Below are 22,998 nucleotides of genomic sequence, written 5' to 3' on the forward strand. Positions count from 1 at the left end.
GCCCAGGTGAGGGTAATAAGTCTGTTACCATCACTACAACCAGGCCAACACGACCTCTACTCTGAACTCTGGATGGAGTAAACATTTAATACACAGAGGGGAAGACGCCATTTGAACATAGGCACCAACCAGGCGGGAGTGTCCGACTCCCACACACCACAGTAGATTCTGGTTCACCTGTTATTGCATTTAGGGGTCACAGCCTATGCCCCACATCGTGCCTGGCCACCCATCCTCAACGAGCCAATAGGAATGGCAAACAGAAAACGGTTCGTTCAGTGGGGCCATATTGAGAAGATGACAGAAATCCAGCAGGCCCAAGTCTGTCTTTGGAGTTCTGAAGTGAGATCAAGGTCTAAACAGAGGACCAAGGATATTCACACCTAAGCAGTGTCAGTCAAGGTTGGCCCCACCCATCATCAAATCTCAGCCACCTCCTGGTCTGACAAGTTGCCGGACCCGTGTGAAGTGCGTTTCTGAGAGGCATGTTCCCTTTCTGGCTGGCACCTTTTCCTTCTTCAGCACAATATTCCCAGGGAAATCCTCATGTCCCTGGGCCCATTGCTTCGAGAGTCTCTTCAGAATATCTTCATTTCTGCCAGTTTAGTTACAAGCCTGCTGTTCCTATGAAGTTCAAGCTCCAACTTCTTCCAGAGGAGCCGAGTCTGGGATGAAGAGGTTGGTGTGTTATGAGATTGCACCCCGATTCAGCCCTTGCCAGCTCAGGAGACTACAGTGAATTCGCTGAGGTGGAAGTAGCTAAAAAGGCAGCAAAACACAGTGAAAACCCAGCAGCTCCCATCACGTGGGATCTGCTGAGTGAGAGTGGGCCGAGGGTCCCTCTGTGGGACAGAGACGGGCTTTGCAGAAGCAGATGGGGACGCTCTCCCAAGCCACCTGTTTCATATCAGAACTAACAGCTGTCACTACGGCTCGTCGCCAGCCTCTATAGGAGAGAAAACCTGTCTTGCAGGAGAGGCTCTGAGGGTCTTTCTAATTTTTAAGAGCCCCTGTGCCTGATCTCACTGGTTCAGATGGGCTATCACAGGCAAGGCTCCTCAGAAGGTGTCTATTCCAGATGCTGGCATTGGTCCCCAGAATGAGCAAAGTGACACCAGGCGTAGAGAGACTGGTTCTATACTGCAGTGCAGCTCCTTCTGGTCAGGCTCTGAAGCTCTGCCTGCCAGAAATTATGTCCAGGTTCAATCGGTTCATGGGAAAAGAAGTCAAGAGCAATCACCCTTCAGGAATGAGCATTGTCGGAAGCTAGCTCGCACCTTGCAACTGTGGGAGCCTACGATTTGGCTTTGACGTAGGGGAGCACTGTGGGGGATCAAATGTCATGTCAGAGAGGCGTGTGAAATGATAGGCTTCCTGTTAAAATCTGGAGGGAGGCAGGACTCAAATGAAAGAATAAGAGAGATCGGTTCCAGATGCAGTATGATGGGCAGCCTGAATCGGGGAGAGGGCAAGTATACATGCTAGCTGGAGGGTCTGTGGTCTAACACTGCAGGTGAAGGCCTTCAGACACCACACTAGTGCCCGTGTTTACACAAACGGAAGTTATGGGCAGCTTTGTAGGTGATGCGTTAGTCTTCTCTCCTGGTGGGGAACGTCATTCCACCTAGATCTAGAAAGATGACCTGAAGTCCATGCCAACGATGGTGCTCAAGAGCAGGGCACCCCCTGGTCCTCTGACTCTCCTGCTGTCTGGTTGAGTCTCTTGCCATCCATCCCAACAGCCTTAGAGCTCAGTCTAGAACAATCTCGGGTTTTGTCAGAATGGACTTCTCGTGGGCTGCAAATGCCCTGAGCTTGTGTCTTCATTTGTTGAAGTGTTCGCTTGCTCACGTTTTGGTGGACTAACAGACTATAAACAAACTGTATTGGGAACTTGAACAGACCTGCTTTAAAGAAAACATAGAGAAAATCAGTAGGTCCATGAAAGGGTTTCCATTTGTGATAGCTTCTCCCCTCCATCTTTTTTTTCCATTTCCACGTGCACATGTGTGTGTGTTTGTGTGTGTGTGTGTGTGCATAAGTGTGTTTGCATGTGTGTTTGTGTGTTTGTGTGTGCATATGTGTGTGTTTGCATGTGTGTGTTTGCATGTGTGTGTTTGTGTGTGTGCATGTGTGTGTGTTTGTGTATGTGTGTTTGCATGTGTGTGTTTGTGTGTGTGCATGGGTATACATGTGTGTGTGTGCATGTTTGCATGTTCTCATGTATGTGGGTGCACCAGTATGTTCATGCATGTGGAGGCCCTTGGTTGATGTCAATAATAATAATCATGGATGGCTCTTTTCCCTTGTTAACTGAGGCAGGGTGTTTTAATCAAGTCCAGGGCTTGTCTAGATGGCTAGTCTTGCTAGCTAGCTCTCTCTGGGGATCCCCTGTCCCCACAGGTGGGCAACCATGTTCACCTGACATTTCTTTCACATGGGCACTGAGGATCTGAACGTGTGCTTTAACCACTGAGTTACCTCCCTGGCCACAGTTGCTCTTGACTGACAACTTGATAGGATGTGGGATCAACTAAGAGGAATGCCTCTGGACAGACTTGCAGGGTCCTAGAAAGAGTAACTGAAGAGAGGCCCCCTGCAGGTGTGTGAGGTGAAAGGCAAGGCTGCTCTTGCCTGTCAGCCTTTGCCCTGTGAGAGCATCTGTCCAGTTGCTGTGGCCACCCTTCCTCCTTTGCTGGCATGGGAACCCAGTCGTTCCATCTTCCAGCATGAACTGAAGACCAATGGCTCTCCAGGAACCCACTGGGTCTCCAGTACCAGATCGGAGTTTTGAGACATTCAGCCTTGTGTGTTGAGCGATACCAGTATCTTATCCTTCAGTGTGAGACAGCCATTGTTGAACTCCTAGCCTATATCATGCAAGCCAATCTATTAAATACCTTTGTATATGCCCTCGTCCTATCTATCAGTTCTGCTCTACTAGAGAACCTTAACTGGAGCAAGACATGACTAGTCATCACAGAGTTACAAACTAAAATCACTAAGAGGGGATTGGCAAGATGGCTCAGAAGTTAAGAACACTCGTTACTCTTGCAGAAGACCTGGGATCTGTTCCCAGCACTCGGCAGTTCACAACCACCCATAACTCCCAGGCCAGATCCAATGCCTTCTTCTGACCTCCAAGGGCACTGCAAGCACATAGTGCACAGACATGCAGGCATATGACATACAGACATACACTCACACACATAAAATAAAATGTTTAAGTATCTTCTGTTAGGGGTAGTGTTGCACACTTTAATCCCAGGGGATCTCTGTGAGTTTGGGTTCAGCCTTATCTATATAGTGAGTTCCAAGCCTGCCAGGGCTACACAGGGAGACCCTGGAAAACAAAATATAAACAAATACAAAAATAAAACAACAACAACAACAAAAATACAAACCAAGGATCTACAAGATCTTATACCATCAGAATAGCTATTGAAAGAAAGCACAAGACAATAAACATTGGCTCTATTTCACACTGTTGGTGGAAATGCAAATTAATACAGCCACTATGGAAAACAGTAAGGAGGTTTCTCAAAAACATAAAAATAGAAAGCACTCTATGGTCCAGCAACCCCACTCCTGGTTGTAGCTATTGAATTGAAATCCATATGTTGAAGATGCAGCTGCATTCCTGTGTTCTTGCAGTGCTCTTCTCAAAGAGCCAGAAACAGAAGCAGCTTCTGTCCTTGAAGGGTATTGTGCTCAGTGAAATAAGCTAACCCCAAAAGGACACATTTCACGATCCTAATTATATACAGAAACTAAAATGGACAAATACATGCAAACTATAGTGTGGTGGTTCGCAGGAACTGGCAGTTGTAGGAGCTAACTAAGGTCAGAAGGAGAAAAGTTAGCCAAAAGGAACAAGGCCTTGAGTCCATCCAATGCACAGTACAGTATAGTCAGCGGTACTGTTTTGTTAAGAAGTTACATCCTCTCATGTTGTGTGTGTACTAGATATCTACGTGGGACTATGTCTATCTACATGTGTATCTATAGGAGAATATATATATATATATATATATGTATTATGTATAGGTAGGAACCCACACTCTTCCTATTATTCCAACCTGTAAGTTTTCTCCTACCCAGACCATGCCACTACCTCCTCAGAGCCCCAAAATGTTAGCTGCTTAAACAGAGAAGACAGGTCTGTGGCAGTCAAACAAACACCCCTCTGAGAAGAATTACACATTGGAAAGCAAACGTTTTCATGAAAGTTACTTGAGGGCACCAAAGAACAAGTCCAGCCGGGACTTGAACACCTCCCTGGAGTGGAGGGAAGCACAGAGCGGGTCTCACATCTGCCGCTGCTCTTTCCTCTTGCAGAGCTTCCCTGTCCACAGAGTGGATCTGCTGAGCCAAACAGAACGCATTAGCCAAGACCATGTGACACACATTGAGACCAGAAGACAAATCCAGGAACTTATTGATGTCCGCATGGCCGTGGGTCAAGACCCATTAAAGATCCCAGCAGGAAAGAGCCCACCTGAACCCAGCTTCTTCTTGAAGTTACCCCACAGGCAGGGACCACCTGATGCCTGAGTCACGGAGAGCTGGGGTCAGACGTAGAAACCAAGCAGAAAGTCTCCGCCAAGTCTTTATTTTGGTAGTTTCACGCTCCTGGGGAAAAAACTGGACTTCAGACCCATCCAGCAGGAGGGATATTGGTAAGAAACTGTTGCTTTTGGTAGCAACTGTTCACTGATAAAGCTGTGAGCTAAGAGTAAAAATTATTAGAGAGGAAGAGACGCACATGAGATAGTTGAAGTGGTACCTCCATGGCCAAAATAATAAACAAATTATCAGTCAATCTGAAATCTAAGGAAGTAGCACCAGTTACATACAGCTGTATGATTTTCATAATTAGTTTTTCACCATTTTTTTTTAAAAAGCGTAAATCTTGAAAGAAACACTGGACCCAATGATGGAATAATGAGCCAAGATAAAATAAGAATTAGAGCCAGACTTGTATTCGATTTGGAGCTGTTCCCTGAAGACTACGGAGTGACTTTAACTAATTTACTCACGTGAGCACACACAAACATGAAGACTTTCAACAGAGAACTGACACCTTTGGAAAGTGATAAATACTAGAAATGAAAAGGCACGATGACACAGATTGAAGGTCTGTAGGAGGGCTTAACAGCAGGTTAGACACAGCAAAAATGAGAATTCATCAGCTGGAAAGTCACTAGAAGTGTTCAGGCTGAGCCATAGATGAGGGTGGAAATGCTAAAGAGACGCAGACATACACAGAGGGAACCCGTGATCACCAGAATCCCAGGAGTAACGAAGAGAGAGAATATGCTGGTCCAAAGCTGATAAAAGACATCAGGCCGTGGGGTCATAGATCCCACGTGGGTAAAGAGCACTGGGGACCATTGTAGCACATATACCAGAGCAAAGAACATACAAAATGCTAAAGATAAGCCAACGAAAATACTACATAGTCATCGAAAGGGGCAAAAGGGAAAATTTGTAACAGACTTTTCAACAGAGAGATTGGAAACTAGAAGAAGATACAATGTTAAAATTCGAAGGGCAGAAAGCATATGTGAGCCTGGAATTCTATGTGAATTTCCAGTGGAGTTGACCTTAAGTAAAGAAGACAGGATGGAGAGACGGCTCAATGATCAAGAGCACTTCTGCTCTTCCAGGGCAAGAGTAGAGTGACTCCAGCTCCAGAGGATGCAACACCCTCTTTTGGCCTCCACAGGCACTTGTATTTTCATAAACACACAAACAAAATAAATAAGTAAATAAATAAGTAAATAAATCAGAGTAAACATTTGAATAAGAAGACAAAACAGTGATGCTTTCATGAAGATTGGTCCACACTAGGAGGGATGCTTAAAGAGACTCTTCTGGAAGAAAGAATGGTCCCAGATTGAGGGCCAATATCTCAGGAACGTATGACTAAATGTAGATATAGGTACCTTAAACAGCAGTGATGATGTGTCCCAAGTTTAAGAATGTGTAGAATAAAAATCTGTACCGTGAATGGACCAACATTTACTAAGGAAGCACTAGATGAAGTAGGGGTGCTGTGAGGTGCTTAATTACCCAAGTGATAAAATCATCATATAAGATATTCTACAGCCATACAGCGGGCCACAGCTCAGCTTTAACAAGGAAGGCTATTCCAGCACTGCCTGTTGCTTGGCTGGACCTTGAAGATATATGTGAAAAAACCCGTTCGATTTCTATACGGTCCTAAGGTCATTGAATTCAGAAGCAGGTGTAGCACAGCAGCCTCTTGGCAAGGAGAGAGAGCAAGAACCTTCTTGTTTCCTGGATTCAGAGTTCAGGCCAGCAAATGAAAATTTTCTAGGAGTTAGTTGTACAACAATATGAACACACTTAACGCTGCTAAGCTATATCATGCAGAAATGAGTTAGGGAGTAAGATTCACATTGTATTTTACCAAAATAAAAATTTTTAAGAAGGGAGGGGAGAGAGGTGGAGAGTCCATCTGGATACAAATTTGACTACATATGAGAACCCATAGAAAAATTAAATATCCTACAGTTGTATACACGTTTACTAACTGTGACTCATATTTCATTTCTTGGAAGAAGTTTCCAACGATCTTATTCTTCAGGCTCTCAAAAGTTAAGCAGAATGGCTGTTTAGGTCCCGGGACCGATGAGTGCCAGGTGTTGCCTGATAGGTTATTTCTCCATCAGTGAAATGGGCCAATTCAAACCAGATTAGGTTACACTAAGGACAGGTTTATTGAGAAGATGTTTGCTGGCCCCAAGGATTGAGGCCGGAAGGGTTGCCATAGAGGAGAGGAGGGCAGAGAGAAGAGAAAAAGAGAAAGGGCTCAGAGAGAGGAGGAGGAGAGGGAGGAGAAGGGGGGTAGGAGAGAATGTGAAATGTCTGCATTATGTGTGGAGGAGCCTCTGGGGGAAGGGCAACAGCCCCTGGGCTGGAAAGTTCAAGGTTTGGAGTAGGCTATGCCAGGTAGGGACTGAGGGATCCTGGGAAGAGCTGGAGGGCCAAGTCTGCTTTGATAGGTAAAATATGCACCTCAGTCCCTTGTCCCAGGTCTGAGGCCAAATAGTGTCATTCACTTGTGATGTTAACAGAGACACACAGTGCTGTTGTTAGGAACCAGTCATGTTCCCTTGTGCATCAATCGCGTCCCTCTCAGGCCTCTGTGGTGCCTGGAATTTTTGCAGGAAGTGATGGAACCCTCAATCCGTTTGTCTCAAAGTAATTTACTCTTCCTGAGCTTGCAGATGGTAGACTAGATCAGGCTCCGGTGGTGGCCCAAGTGAGAAAGACAAGTGGCGTGGACCCAGACTGTGGCCGTGGGCATAAATTGTTTAGGAACAATAATCATCAGAACTTGGTGATAACTGTGATGCAAAGAAAGGAGAAGCTAAGAGCGAATCCCGTGATCCGTGCTACTACCATCTAGAGTGAGGCTCGCAAGAGGAAGTGTTTGGACTCTGCAGAGAGCTAGATTTGAGGTGTTGGGGTGTCCAAACCAGCTAGATTCTGGCCCCACAGAGTAGGTAAAACTGTTCGCTGTTTATTCAGAGAGTAAACTGAGGCTCTACAGAGAAGCCCGGAGAAATACCTCCAGGTGGAGGGACGTAGGAGGCCGTGCAGATGGAGCACTACCCCCAGAGGGGCAAAGGTTTACATGAAACTGGAACCGGAATTGTAGCGGGGAGACTTGGGGAGCGAGCTGAGTTGGAAGCCACGGGGGCACCCTGGGAGGAACAGTGATATCAGAGGCTTGCAAGTGCCCCGTTGGAATCAGCAACATGGAGGTTAGGAGTGGATGCTCTCGGGGACTGGTGAGCTGAGGGGCACGTGCCGGGTTAGGGCTCCCAGAGAATGACAGAGGCTAGGTAGGATACATGAGTGGAGAGGGGAGAGCAAGCGAAGGCTGACGCCTCCTTTTCCGTGGGTATCTCCAGGTGGAGAGGCGTGGATGCACTGAGGTGGGGAAGCTGAGAAGAAGAGGATGATGGGAAATCACTGAAGGGCATCGCAGGCTGTGGGGATCCACAGCCTTACCTCTTACATCTGAAAAGGTCCTTCATTCTCGCTGGGTCACAGCATCCGATCAGGCTCTCCCTCTCTTCCTCCCTCCCTCCCTCCCCGCTCCCCTCCGCCACCTCAACCATACTCCTCAGACCCCCCCTCTCTCTCTCCCTCCCTCCTTTTCTCCCTCCCTCCCTTATGTTTTAAAATAGTTTATTTTCAGGGAGTACGACGACATACTGTAGAAACCAAAAGAGTAGTGAAGGCAGTGCTTAAGTAAACAGTACCTCCTGTCCCATGGCTGCTAACTTCAGTCTCGCCTCTCCCTGCTTCGGAGACCTTGTAGAGACTCTCCCCGGGTGCTTGGTTAAATTAGTTCAATGAAGTTCTTCTTTGAGACTTTCTTAAATATACTGGCTTCTGTGCCACCGTGCCCTGCTTCCCCCAATCCCATCTTTAAAATAATGATATCCCAAGATGGGGTTAAAGGTGCTTTTATTACCTTGAGCATGCCGAGGTTGTCTGCTGACCACTTCCCTTCACAAACAACCCCTCATTTCTCCTGCAGAAATGTTTGTCTTCTAAAAAAAAAAAAAAAAATCTAATTTGTCTTGATATTTTTCCGACAGCGTCGCAGAAACAGATGGTTATTTCCCCTGATCTCCATTAGCAAGACTTCCCTGGGCTCTACCCTTGCAGCAGAGCCTCCCCAGGCACAAACAACCATTCTTCTGTCTGCATTGCTGCCCCACCTGCTGCTGCTGCCCCTGCCTGCTGCTGCTGCTGCTCCTGCCTGATGCTGCTGCTCCTGCCTGATGCTGCTGCTGCTGCTGCCCCTGCCTGATGCTGCCCCTGTCTGATGCTACCCCTGTCTGATGCTGCCCCTGTCTGATGCTGCCCCTGTCTGATGCTGCCCCTGTCTGATGCTGCCCCTGTCTGATGCTGCTGCTGCTGCTGCTACTGCTGCCCCTGACTGATGCTGATGCTGCCCCTGTCTGATGTTGATGCTGCCCCAGCCTGATGCTGCTGCTGCCTCTGCCTGATGCTGCTGCTGTTGCCCCTGTCTGTGGCTGCTGCTGCCCCGTCTGATTCTGCCCCTGCTGCTATTGCCCCTGTCTGCTGCTGCTCCTGCTGCCCCTGCCTGATGCTTCCCCTGTCTGATGCTGATGCTGATGCTGCCCCTGCTTGATGCTGCCCCTGTCTGATGCTGATGCTGCCCCTGCCTGATGCTGCCTGCCCCTGTCCATTGCTGCTGCCTGCCCCTGCCTGCTGCTGCTTTTGCTGTACCTGCTACTGCACCTGCTACTACACCTGCTACTGCACCTGCTACTGCACCTGCTGCTGCACCTGCTACTGCACCTGCCTGCCCCTGCTGCTGCCCCTACTGCTGCCCCTACTGCTGCACCTGCTGCTGCAATGTTTCCTCAGTGTTGAAGGCATCTGTGGCTGTCTAGCTTCTGGTTTTGTTGTTGAGATACCCAGTCCTGTTATGGTTTCTTGTCCCGTGATGGTGATGTATTTTGTTCCTTTCGTTAGTTTTCTTGGGGTGAGTTCTCACCTTGTAGCCCACACAGGCTTCACACTTACAGCCCTCAAGTTCTATCACACAGGGGTGCCCCTGTCTCTGCCCCTCAAGTTCTATCACACAGGGGTGCCCCTGTCTCTGCCCCTCAAGTTCTATCACACAGGGGTGCCCCTGTCTCTGCCCCTCAAGTGCTATCACACAGGGGTGCCCTGCCATGTCAGGCTTCCCCTTGGAGGCTTAAAAATCCAACCTTTATGCCTTTATCTCAGAAATGCTTGCCGTGTGTAATTCCCCATTATCACTCGGTGCCTGGGGGAGCGGGGCGGGGAGGGAGCACTGTGTTGTGGAGCTCCGTCTCCTCCAGTTCTCGGGGGCTCTCACCCCACTTCCTTGTTATTTCCTCTACTTCGTTTCACCGTTTATTCTTCTAGCTGCATCTCCAGCTTAACGTCGGGCTTCCCGCTGTCGATTTTACTTTATGGAGGATCATTTATATCCCAACTCTACTGATTTCTAAAGTGTGTTTATCTTACGTGTAGTTTCCAGGATTACTTTGTTCTCCACAGCCCCCTTTTTGTGTGTCATAAATACAATTTATTTCCTTATCAGGTCTCACCTAACCGGGTGAGCCATTCAGGGTTCCCTTAAGGATCTCCGTCTTTTGCGGCAGGCACCCCTTTCAGTCACCAAATCTACGCCAGGCATGGTTTCCATGGTATCTTCATGTTCTGCTCATGGGCTGCCTGCTATGTTGTCGTATGTAGACTTGCCCTGCTTCCCTCCCAGCTGTACAGTGGATCTGGGACTACTCCTGAAAATCAAATATGAAATAACTAATTTTAAATTTTTGATAGAGGAGTTGGAACTCGAGATAGTTGCCCATAAAATAAAACCAAGATAAGGAGGAAAAGGGAAGAAGACGAAACAGATCAAGAAGCCCAAACTGTAACCCCAATGTTAAATTAAAAGGAGCCCCAGAAAACGGCAGGGGAAATGTGCAGGAAAAAAATTACAAAAGAAACAAAGTGTCTTCTTAATTTAAAATAAACGTTTGTTTAATTTAAGGAGTTTACTTCAGGGGCTGGTGGGAGAGTGGGCTGGAGAGACGGGGCAGTGGTTAGAAGCTCTTGCTGCTCTTGCACAGGACCAGAGTTCAGCTCCCACCACCCATATCAGGTGATTCCAACTCCAGAGGATCCAGTGCCCTCTTCTGACTTCTGTGTGCGTCCACAAGCACATACACACACGCATCCACACATATACATATACACACATACATACACATGCATGCATACACACACATACACACACGTATACACACATATATACATACACACATACATACATATACACACACATACATAGACACACATACATACACATACACTCAAACATACATATACACACACATACATACATACACACACATACATACACACACATACATACACACACACACTTCTTATATTGCTTATATGTCATGAAACATTGAACTGAATTCAGTAGTTGATGTACCCAGAATAGCTGGCACAGCCAGAGCCATAAACAAACACACCTTGATGTTGGTTATCCTCTGACTTGGATGGTAGGATCTGAAGGGACCTAGGTACACTGGAGAGCCATCTTCCAGCCTGTCTCTGGTCCCAAGCATCAACAAGAGGAAGGGATGAAGGATGTTCTACACAATTATGTGGATGGCTGGCCATCAGGAGAGCACTTGGTATAAACCAAGAGGAGTCCGTGACCGAAGTGGATCTCTGCCCCCACCCACAGCTCTTCTGGGTCTCCTTGCTGTCAGGGGCATACACAGGCAAGCCATCTGGCATGGATTACTGTTCAGTCCTTGGTCTTAAACCAGTACAAGACTCACTAGCCCAACAGAGGCTAGCCAACTCGGTCTCATTAGAACCAAGGTCTGCCAAGCTGAACTGCCCCTCTGTGGACATGAATCCTGAGTCCATGATGAGTCTTCCAGGGCCCAGGGATCCAGAACCCTTGTACTTCTACTTCCTGTCAGAGACCCATTCAGCTCCAGCTTCCAGCAGTCGGTCTGTCCATACCTTCCCTTCCTCCACTTTTCCACCACTGTCAGGATTTGGAGAAGTCAAAGAGATTTGCAGAGAGGATATAAGCTGTCCAGCTGGCTTTGGATGGCCATGACACAGCACAAATCATGCTTTATCACGCATGCACACACACACACACACACACACACACACACACACACACACACACACACACACACACACAGTCTTGACTGGTGGATCATGGACCTCTTCTAGCACCCTGTCTTAGTTACTTTCACATGTCGGGTTGACCACGATCTCTAATAGGCACAGGTCAGTTCTCTGATGCAGAAGGTTTCAATACATCATGGTGGAGCAGGCATGACAGAACCTGAGATTAAGGAGATTCACACCTTGATTGATCAGGAAGCAGAAGGTGTGAGGCAGGAACCAGGGAGCTGGGTATGACTTTCAAGGCCCACCCTTACGATCTGCTCACACCAGTCCCACCTCCTCAAGGTTTCTCAGCCTCCAAATATCACCACCGGCTAAGGAATGGAAAGTGGGGGCCAGCGAGGGACCTTTGAGACTTGCCATATCACATGGTGATCCCTTAGGAAGTACAGTAAATGAGTCGGTATTCATACCAGGACAAAAGCTGTGACCGTGTCGGCGTAGCAGTTATGGAAGTGTGTAACAGCCAGCATGACAGACACGAAGGACGTTGTCATCCTTCCTGCGGAGGTCCGTAGGGGCTTGGGCGTCACCAAAGAGTGTGAAGGTGGAACGAACGCTATCCCAACATCTCACAGCAGACACCAGCCTTGAAGGAAGAGAGAGCTAGAATGACAGTAACGCCATCGACCCATTCATAGCCTATTTGGGAACCGGAACATTCTGCTGGCTTGTTGAGAAGCCACGGGGACTTCTAGGCTCAGCACAGGTGGCAAAACTCTGCCCTGTTCTTCAAACCGGAAACGCTATTCTACCTGTCCCCACCTCGCAGGACCTCAGGTCCCTCTCTAATAATTTTTTCTGTTTCTTCCATGACTGCTTCATAGTTAACTAGTAAACAACATAACCTGCATTTTAGATATCTCAGTAGGAAAATAAATAACAAAAGGGAATTCAAAGTGCTACCAAATCCCCTTGGGCTCCTGGTGTTAATTTTCTTTCTTCCAATGCTGGATTTTAATAGTATGTGACTCCAGGTGGACTACTCCCCAACTCCAGAGTACTTGGTATTTGGCTAGTGATGTCTTTTTTTTGAGCTCTGTAAGGATTAGTAAGGCCTGGATCTACTTCTAAGTCACTAGCCAGCTGCCTTTCTCTCTGGCTGGCTGCCATGGAGCTGTACCACATCTGTGAGCCTGGACCTCTGGGGACAGCACTTGCCGAGTCCTGGTCTTCCTCACCAGGGTGTTCATTGCCACACATCCATGGCGCAGCACTCCACTCCACAGGCTCTCTCCGTGTTTATCATCCCCCAGGCCTCCCCTGCCCTGCCTCTTTCACTGAAAGGCAGGCTTTGCTTTTCCTAAACATTTTTTAAAATAGCAGTGAACTCTTCTCGAGGAATCTGTCTGAAGGGTTTCTTCTGAAGTGTGTTCTGACTGGCGCCGTCTTGTAAGATCCCGATCTCCTGGATGCGCTGGCTGCTTCTGTTCTGGGTAGGCTTAGCGAAGGGGAGACACGAACGTTCGCATGATAGTGTAAAGAAGGGAGAAGATTCACAGGTACTTCAAACTGTTTGTGTTACAGCCGGAATGTATTCGTGTGCTCAGGAAACTGCTCCTCCAGTGGCTGGAAAGATGGCTCATGGGTCATGAGCTGCATCTGCAAAGGACGCAAGTTCAGTTCCCGGCATCGACATGAGGCAGCTTACAACTGCCTACAACTCAGTTTCTGGGGATCTGACGACTTTTTCTGGCCTCCGTGGGCATTTGTACAAAATCCACACAGGCATGCACACACACACAGTCAAATAAATCTTTTTTTTTTAAGGATTTTATTTATGATATATAAGTACACTGTCGCCGTCTTCAGACACACCAGAAGAGGGCATCAGATCCCATTACAGATGGTTGTGAGCCACCATGTGGTTGCTGGGATTTGAACTCAGGACCCCTGGAAGAGCAGTCAGTGCTCTTAACCACTGAGCCATCTCTCCAGCCCCAAATAAGTCTTTTTATGGCACAAATTTCTGCCTAACCACAAAGGCAAACTCTCCATTCTTATTCGCCACCTTCCCCATCAAAGGGGACAAATAAAAATGGTCTAGCCCACAAAGCGTCACTCTAGCCTCTACACACTGTGACTTGATATTCTCATCCGCCATGCTCGCCATTCAAAAGCCACACAGTCAAGCTGCAGAATGGATCTCAATGCTTAAGTGAGTTTACAACTCTGTGTTGAGCCTGCAACCCACGGGTCATGGGGTCAGGCGCCCCTGGCAGTGACTTTCTTCTTTTACGGAAGAAAGTTAAGGAAGCCCTCAGTCAGCTCCTGTGGACTTGAGTCTCCAGGTCAGAGAATCCTGCCGCACCTGCCATGAAAGCCATCGGCTACAAGCTTGGAGTAAGCAAAAGGGACAACGGCCTGTGACGTCATGCCACAGTGTGAGGTGGCTCACAGTCACCTCTCACTCCAGCTCCAGGGGACCTAGCATCCCCTTGGCGTCCGCAGGCACACGGGCACACATACACATTGATAAGTAATCAAAATAGTAGCGAGTAAGAGACCTGGTCCTTTCTTACGTTTTCTTCTCTGACTTTTGTTTGTTTGGCTTTGTTTTTTGTTTTTGTTTTTGTTTTTTTTAATTTTTCCGCCTTTGAGGCAGGATCTCACGTAGCCCAAATTGGCTTCAAACTCGCTATGTACTGAGGATGATTTTGAATCTCCAATCCTCCCTCCACCTCTCAAATGCTGGGATTTCAGGGTTGTGTCCGCAGTGCCGGGAATGGAACCCAGGACTCATTGCATGCTGGGCAAAAACACTCCACCAACTGAACCACTTCACCTGCCCTGTGAAATTTTCTTTTGCTTATTAACTGAGTAGAGGATAAGTCATGGTCTGTGTGAACCCAAGATGACAACTCTCTCTCTCTCTCTCTCTCTCTCTCTCTCTCTCTCTCTCTCTCTCTCTCTCTCTCTCTTTCCCTGTTTTAGGAATGCTGTCGGTTTTTTGGAGACAATGGCTTGACTTTGAAAGTGTTCTTTACCAAGGCAGCACCTTTTGGTGTTCTTTGGACTCTCACAAACTACCTGTACTTACATGCAATAAAGAAGATAAACGCTACCGACGTCTCCGTTCTGTTCTGCTGCAACAAGTCATTTGTTTTCTTGCTGTCGTGGATCGTTCTCAGGGACAGATTCATGGGAGTGAGGGTAAGTTCCCGATTATCTGTCTTCCTCCTCTTGGTCATGCCAAGCAGAACCTGCCCTACCCATTGGCTCCATGTGCAAGCGTCAGCTGCCGACGGAGGTCCTTCTAGTTCAGTGTGCATGCAGCTCTTGCTACGCTCACCACACTAGAGAAGCATCTGTGAAAGCGCCTTTCATTCAAGACATTTCCATGAGAGTTCCCTAAAGTTCCTGCCAAGCGGGGAATCAGCCAGAGTATATGTGTATGGGAGGGACTTGGGACTTTGCCTGAACCATGCAGCCAGAAACACCGTTGCTAAGTTAGAGCTGGGAGGTGGAACAGGACGGTAGGGGGTAGGGATTTCACTTCAAGGGCAAATTCGATGACATTCCTTGAATAGCTGGAATTTCCCTGGAGAGTCAAAGTCAATTGAAAGCTAGCGGGATTCCATGACAGTTGTGTGGAGCCTGGTAAGTGTAGGGCTAGCGGGAACGTGGAGATGTCTAACCCAAGGAGAAGAAACAGGTGCCATTGGTCAAGGACAGACGCTTGGTGGGTTCCCACCTGCTCCCTCTGGTGGTCAGGGACTGCTTCTACTGTTCCTCTCCTTGCCACAGAGGAAGAATACTGGTCACTCAAGGCACAGCTAATCATCTCCTCCTTCCTTCTCAACGCTCAGGGCCTGGTGCTGGGTAGACTCACTTGAGTTAGTTGACAACCATCAAGAGGCAGACTCTGGGTCCCCTGCTTCTGTCCTTGTTTCCCTGTCCTGAGACTAATGACATCACCTTGAGGGTGGGCTTACGCCCACCTGCGTTATACAAACAGCACTGGGGACATGAGTCAACTGCTGGTTCATATTTTTAGCTTACAGCAGGGGGAGAGTTTGTTTTGAGGCTCAGTGGTTAATTTTGGAATAAAATCTCACGCCCCGGGCTGCCACCCAGAAAAGCCTTCAGCAAATAAATGATCTAATACGTGTCTGGAAGGACTGCAGGTGCCTCACACAGACTCAACGTTAAAGATTTGGGTGTCCCGGGAACAATGACCCATAGTTGTGCCTCTCCGGGCTTTACTTAAGGGTCAAAGAATCAAGAGACTCCATAGAGCTTTGGGGCATGACACAGATGTCCCAGGCAAATTTTTTTGATATGGGAAAGAGACACTTCAAGGTCAATGGCACATCCTGAGAGAGACAGAGTGAGAGATGTGGGTGAGCATAAACCTGAACTACTCCGCCGACTTGCAGCACACGGTGTGGTAGAGATCTGTGCTTGTTTTGTTGTTTGTGGGTAGGAGACTTTTCCACACCCTTCTACTGGGATACAGCCTGGCAATGGTAACCTCTGATTAAAGTGCTCTCTACTGACCCCTGCACACTACAGGTTTGTGTCGAGGCTTTCAGTACTCGGTGGGTGCTGTAGAGAGAAGCTATAGGCTGACGGGATGCTGTAACATGCAGACACTGTGCATGACCAAGTCGATGAAGAACTTCCCACCATAGGCTACAGGAGCAATACCAAGCTCTGAAAGCTCTTGGAATCCTTGAGACAAAACGAGAGACAGCTGGAGGCTGCTCAAGAACTTGTCAGGAACAGGCAGCTACTACCTCTAGGGAATTTCCAAAGACTTGAGAGCTAATGTAGCTTCCAACCCTGAGGACTGAGTGGCCAATACCAGTTTCATAGGATTGAAGGATAGGGCTAAGGCTCCTCCTTGTGGGGAGAAGGCTTGCAGGGAGGGGGCTCATGGGGGGGCAGTGGGAACAGCAAACACTACTTGTGTGGTTAAAACAATTGCTTCAGTCACCTAGTTAGAGTTTATTGAAAATGGGAAGGGAACCTGCTTTCTAGATCAGGTGGACAGATCCAAAATAAATAAGAAAACATGTCTTCTAATACTCTGGAGACCCTGGTCACTCGTGATGTCACTAGGCAGGTGCTGCCGAGGTGTCTGTTTAATAAACACAGCTCAGCCTGCCCTCACCTCGACTTACGAGTCCTCCTCCTGTGGGCCGTGGGATAGAGGCTCTCACCCAGTGGTCGAACGCTCAGTCTGGGAGCCAGTGACAAGGCTGTGTTCTCCATGAGGAGAAACAGTGTCTGAACCTTAGCTTGCCTAGTCTTTAAAGTGGACAGAGAAGAGAGGTCACCTTCTGGTGCCCTGGATGAAGAAGTACTGAGAACCTGTGAGTCCATGGGACAAACTTGACAGGTCTGAGAAGAGTTCAGTGTCACAAGAAAAATAAGCAGGGAACACTTTCACACGGAAACAAACAAACCTCTGGTGTCTCAGTGTATGGAACATATAGCCAGTGGACCTCTTCCAAGTCACACTTAACCTCCTTGAACTCTCGGGCTAGATGAGGACCTGGGCTCCGATCTTCTGACTGAAGGACCTTTCTATTTTTTTTAAAAAGATTTGTTTGTTTTATGCATATGCACACTGTAGCTGTCTTCAGACACACCAGAAGAGGGCATCAGATCTCATTACAAATGGTTGTGAGCTACCATGTGGTTGCTGGGAATTGAACTCAGGACCTCTGGAAGAGCAGTCAGTGCTCTTAACCACTGAGCCATCTCTCCAGCCCCCTGGCTGAAGGATCGTGAAAGTGAGATGGGAAAGCAGTCACACACTTTGGAAGGTGTCCTCGCCTTCCAAAGGATCTGCTAATGCACAGAGAGCAGGCACCCTATGGTCAGTTAGATCCACAGAGAGCAGGCACCCCACAGTTAGATCTGCTGACCTCAAGACCAGCCTAGGACCCCAGGGAGTCACTGTCTCTGGTGCCTCCTGTCTGAGTGAACCCACAGGGCCTGAGTTGTGTGTCTCCACAGCTAAGGGCAGCCTCGCCAGCTCTGTCTGGCCCCTTTAGCCACTCCCTGGATCTCTACACAGCCCAGTTGAGATGGAAGGTCCTAACTGTTGATTGTTAACCAGTGATGAAGAGCTTGGGAGAGGCTGGAATCTGCCTTGTAAGTCTTCAGGAAAAATAACCCAGTGTCCTTTATTACTTCAGATGTCAGCCATACAAGCTTTCAGAATCATCAGAAATATCTCTCTGTCTCTGTCTCTCTCTGTGTCTCTGTCTTTCTCTGTGTCTCTGTCTTTCTCTGTGTCTCTCTCTGTCTCTGTATCTCTCTGTGTCTCTCTCTGTCTGTCTCTGTGTCTCTGTCTCTGCCTCTGTCTCTCTCCATCTCTGTCTCTCTTTGTCTCTCTGTCTCTCTTTCTCTCTGTCTGTGTCTCTCTGTCTCTGTCTCTGTCTCTGTATCTCTCTGTGTCTCTCTCTGTCTGTCTCTCTGTCTCTGTCTCTGCCTCTGTCTCTCTCTGTCTCTCTTTGTCTCTCTCTCTCTGTGTCTCTGTCTTTCTCTGTGTCTCTGTCTTTCTCTGTGTCTCTCTGTCTCTGTGTCTCTCTGTCTCTGTGTCTCTGTGTCTGTGTCTGTCTCTGTCTCTCTTTCTCTCTCTCTCTCTCTCTCTCTCTCCCTCTCTCTCTCTCTCTCTCTCTGTCTCTCTCTCTGTGTCTCTCTGTCTCTGTGTCTCTCTGTCTCTGTGTCTCTGTATCTCTCTGTGTCTCTGTGTCTCTATCTCTGCCTCTGTTTCTCTCTCCCTCTCCCTCTCCCTCTCCCTCCGCCCCTTCCTCCAGGGTCTCCTACATATCAGGATGCCATCAAATTCACAAGGTAGCCCAGGGTGACCCAGACAAGCCTCTATTCACACCTAAGAGCACAGCAGGCGATGGCTCACTCTGTTTCTTAGCTGCTTCTCTCATTGCTGAGACAAAACACCCGACAAAGGCAACCTAAGGGAGGGAGGGTTGGCTGTGGCTCTCGGTTTGAGGGATACAGTCCATTACGGTGGGAAACACGTGGAGGCAGAATGGCGAGGCAGCTGACCACACTAGATCTGTAGTCAGGAAGCAGAGAATGGAAGAGGGTGCTCAGCTCACTTTCTCCTCAGGCCACGGGGTGGCTGGTGCCACCGACTCACCCTACCTTCTCTAACCCAGTACAGAATCCCTCACAGGCAGGTTCAGTGTTTCCAGGAGGAGTCCAAATCCCCTCAAGCTGGCAATGATGATTAACCACACACCTGGGAACCACCGTCACCCATTTAAATGTTAAACCAGATTCGCTGTCCAATCACCTCTGTTTAGATTCCTTAACCTCTCTGAGTCCTGCTTCTGTAAGAGGGTTGAGTGTCACTAACCCCCTGGTTTGAGCTTAAGCAAGGAAGCACCTAAGGAAACGCTCGCTGGGTGTCCGCTCCTGAACGAATGAAGCTCAGCTCCGGTTGCCACCGCTAAGGCCAATTTTGAAGAGTCTTCCCCTGTTCCTGGTTCCCTGGGGCTCTGTGAGTGCTGTGGCTGCTCTGCCTGGACTCTGCACGTGTTCTGGATGCCAGAACAGTTTCTCCTCAGAGATGGTATCCCGCAACCTGCAAGTGCTAAGCACAGCGTAGAGGAGAGACCCAGGGAAGAAACAGCTAAAGAGATGGGAGATGGGGCCACACTTCTGGGTCAGGGCATGATCTACAGCCCTTGAAAGACAGTGGTGTGGTCAGTCCCCACTGCTGCTGTATCAAGTGAGGACAACTTCTGCTGTCACCACAGTGTGATCCCTGTGGAGAAGGAAAAACCACCAAGTCTGGGACCTGTGAGATTCCCGTAGAAGATGGGAAGAGAGCTCAGTAGTTCCCAGGTGCTGACTAGGTACTGTCCCTCAGGCCTTGTCATGACTGAGGAACCTGTCCCCAGAATATGGTAACCAATCTGTCATGGCTCAGTGGTCAGCCCTGGCTGCAGCCTGAGGCAAAGCCACACTGCCACCCTGGCTACCCATGCCTTAGCATTTTGGTTCTGTCAAGCTTGGATAGGTATCTGAAAGCTTCACCCCATCATCCACCTCTGCCTACTCTCCCCCGAAGTCTTGGGATGAGACAGTGCTTTCTTCTATCTGGAAGAAGCCATGAATAGAACATTCTAGCTCTTAAGCACTTATACCTCCTTCCAAGTCCTGACAGTGTCTCCTCCCTCCATGACCTGACAGTGTCTCCTCCTTCCATGACCTATGTCTCCTTCCTCCATGACCTGACAGTGTCTCCTCCCTCCATGACCTGACAATGTTTTTCTCCCTCTTGTAGATCGTGGCCGCCATCCTTGCCATCGCAGGCATTGTCATGATGACCTACGCCGATGGCTTCCACAGTCACTCAGTCATTGGCATAGCCCTGGTGGTGGGCTCTGCCTCCATGTCAGCCCTCTACAAGGTAGGCACAGTGAACCCACCTTCCCAGCAGGCTTTGGGGCAGCAGAGCTCTGGGACTCACAGCCTGCTGCTTCAGACATTCCGGATGGTGTGTAGGCTTCTAAGAAGAGCATATTTTTTCAGTATGCACCGAGAGGCAGACAGCACCAGGGCAGGGTCCAGTCAGCTGAGAAGACTGGAACTCTGGACCCATCTGTGCTTGTGCCTGATGGGACATGGAGACTGGATTATGTATATGGCTTTGTCGTATAACTCCTTAGCTGTGCGATCTAGGGGCACTGAGTACTATGAGTCCATGACGGTTCAAACACTACTTGTGAAATAAACACACGAAAGTATCTTTGGCAAGAGCTGGGTAGAGTGGCTGATGTCTTCCATGCCATCCCTCACGGAGGCAGGAGCATTGCCACAAGCTTGTCTTGAGCCTTTGCCTCAGAAGAGAAAAACAAAAGTTTTGACAAACGTTAGAAATCATCGGAAAGTACTCCCTGAGTGCCAGTCTAGAGACAACGGATGACTGTTGCGTCGCAGGGTGACCTGCTCTTACACCAATTCAGTCAGGCTCCATGCTGTCATTACCTAGCTCCTGTCTCTCCCCCTCTTTTTTCCTCTCCCCTAGGTCCTCTCTCTCTCCTCCTTAGATAGAGAATAGAAAATGAAGATGTTTTCAGGGCTACAAAATGTCTTCACACCCCACAGTGATCACTTCCTCTAGCTAAGCTCCACCCACCCCCAGGGATTACTTCCTCCAACTAGGCTCCACCCACCTCCAGGGATCACTTCCTCTAGCTAGGCTCCACCCACCCCCAGAGATCACTTCCTCTAGTTAAGCTCCTCCTCCTAAAGCTTCTGTGACCTTCCCAAACAGAGCCCAAGAGCTAGGGACCACATGTTCAAACACACAAGCCTGCGGGGTGCATGTCACATTTAAACCACAGCACCAGTCTGGAGGGACTACCTGGTCAGAAGCTCTTTGCTCCCTTTCCCGATTGCACGCGTATATGTGGGGAACACACCAGGCAAATGAACCACACGGACGGGACAGACAGCCACTTGCCTGGGCTTCTTGTTCACAAAGCAACAAATTGGATAGGGCCCACGGACATGCCTGAGTCCAGCTTCTGGCCACTTAGTCACATCGGTCCCTGGTCTCCCAGCCCTTTGAGCAACAAAGATGATTGGCAGACAAGAACATTGCAGGAGGATTAAGTCTGGTGCAGTTCACTAAGCCCCGTGTCATTTCTACAAAAGGGAGGCAAGATGGAGCGGGGACTAGCTAAGTCCCTCAATGCTGTTTCAGAGGAAACAACTTTGCAGATAAAGTCCTCTTTTGGGGGGGCAATGGCTACTTGATGTGCTGCTCACAGATAAAGTGCTTGCCTTGCAAGCATGGGGTCTGGAGTTCAGAATGCCAGTCCTCTGTAGGTGCTAACTGGGCATGGCAACCCATCTGTGATCCCAGCACATGGAAGACAGAGAAGGGAGACCCTCCGAGGAACCTGGCTGGTCAAACCAACCAGATAGGCAAGCTCTGGGTTCAAATAGAGACCCTGTCCCAATATATAAGGTGGAAATTAATCCAGGAAGACACCCAAGGACAATCTCTGACCCTCACACACTCAGGTGTGCATGCACACATAATGGCACACACACACACTGACCCTCACATACTCAGGAGCTCACACATGCACGCGTGCACGTGCACACACACACACACACAGAGTGCTGTTGTACTGGGTCAGGATCCATTTGGAGGCTCCAGAGAGGCTGTGCAATTGTGGCAGACAGTTCTACACATTCTAAGCATTGTGAACACAGCAACAGCCTCATGCAGCATGCAGACCCGTGACTCCTGGAGACACTGTGTGTGAGGCCAGACATAATTCAGCCTGAACTGCTGCTACACAGAATGTTGGCTGTGACACTCCACCAAGCTTCATCAGGCTTCACTGGCAGACGAGGACGGTCAAGCCAGTAGAGCTAAGGTGCCCGCTGTGCCGGCAGCCCCCAGGTTTGTCACATCTGCATAGGTGGGTCTTCTGGGTTTTTCCTCACCTCCTACTCTCTCTGGCAGGTTCTGTTCAAGCTGCTGCTAGGCAGCGCCAAGTTCGGAGAAGCGGCCTTATTCCTGTCCATCTTGGGGGTGTTCAACATCCTCTTCATCACCTGCATCCCCGTCATCCTCTACTTCACCAGAGTGGAGTACTGGAACTCCTTCGACGACATTCCGTGGGGAAACCTCTGTGGGTTTTCCATTCTCTTATTGAGTAAGTAGCATCAGTCTGTGCAGAAGCCCCAGCAGACAGCAACAGACGCAGAAGGAAAAACCCATGCTCCCTTGCTGTCCCCTAAAGTTCTCACTCTTTTTCAAAGTCTTTGTGACTTCTTAAAAAAAACAATATTTAAGTTTTTTTTAAAGGGGGGGGTTGGGGGGGTTGGCCATAGAAGGTAGGGCTTGTAAAAAAGGTGTATGCATTTCTTTGTAAGCGTATGAGTGTACACTTATGAGTTTCGTCTGCTCGTGTGTGCACCATGGGATGGCTATGGAAGTTTGAAGATTTCAGATCCCCTAGGACTGGAGTGACAGATGGTTGTGAGCCACATTGTGGGTGCTGGAAACCAGACCTGTGTCCTCTGTGAGAGCAGCAAGTGCTCTTAAATACCTAGCCATCTCTTTACCCCTTATTTTTAGTTTTGTTTACATGTACATGTGTGTGAGTGGGCCAGTATATGCAGGTGTCCACAGAGGCCAGAACAGGCCGTCTGTCAAATGCCCTGGAGCTGGAGTTACTAGCCACTGTGAACGGTCTGATATAGGCGCTGGGA

The 22,998-nt window shown here is 48.6% G+C and overlaps 1 protein-coding gene across 2 annotated transcripts in view; it reads left to right on the plus strand.

Annotated features, from left to right (window-relative positions):
- Positions 1 to 22,998, plus strand: part of Slc35f3 (solute carrier family 35 member F3) — a 265,377-nt gene that overhangs the window by 236,837 nt on the left and 5,542 nt on the right. For both annotated transcript variants that reach the window (XM_032887497.1, XM_032887498.1), the window contains 3 exons: positions 14,712 to 14,931; positions 20,048 to 20,173; positions 22,247 to 22,439. In XM_032887497.1, the coding sequence (XP_032743388.1) occupies positions 14,712 to 14,931; positions 20,048 to 20,173; positions 22,247 to 22,439 (539 nt within the window). The remainder of the gene's footprint in view (positions 1 to 14,711; positions 14,932 to 20,047; positions 20,174 to 22,246; positions 22,440 to 22,998) is intronic.

Source organism: Rattus rattus, chromosome 17 (assembly GCF_011064425.1).
Source record: "Rattus rattus isolate New Zealand chromosome 17, Rrattus_CSIRO_v1, whole genome shotgun sequence".
NCBI classification, from domain to species: domain Eukaryota; kingdom Metazoa; phylum Chordata; class Mammalia; order Rodentia; family Muridae; genus Rattus; species Rattus rattus.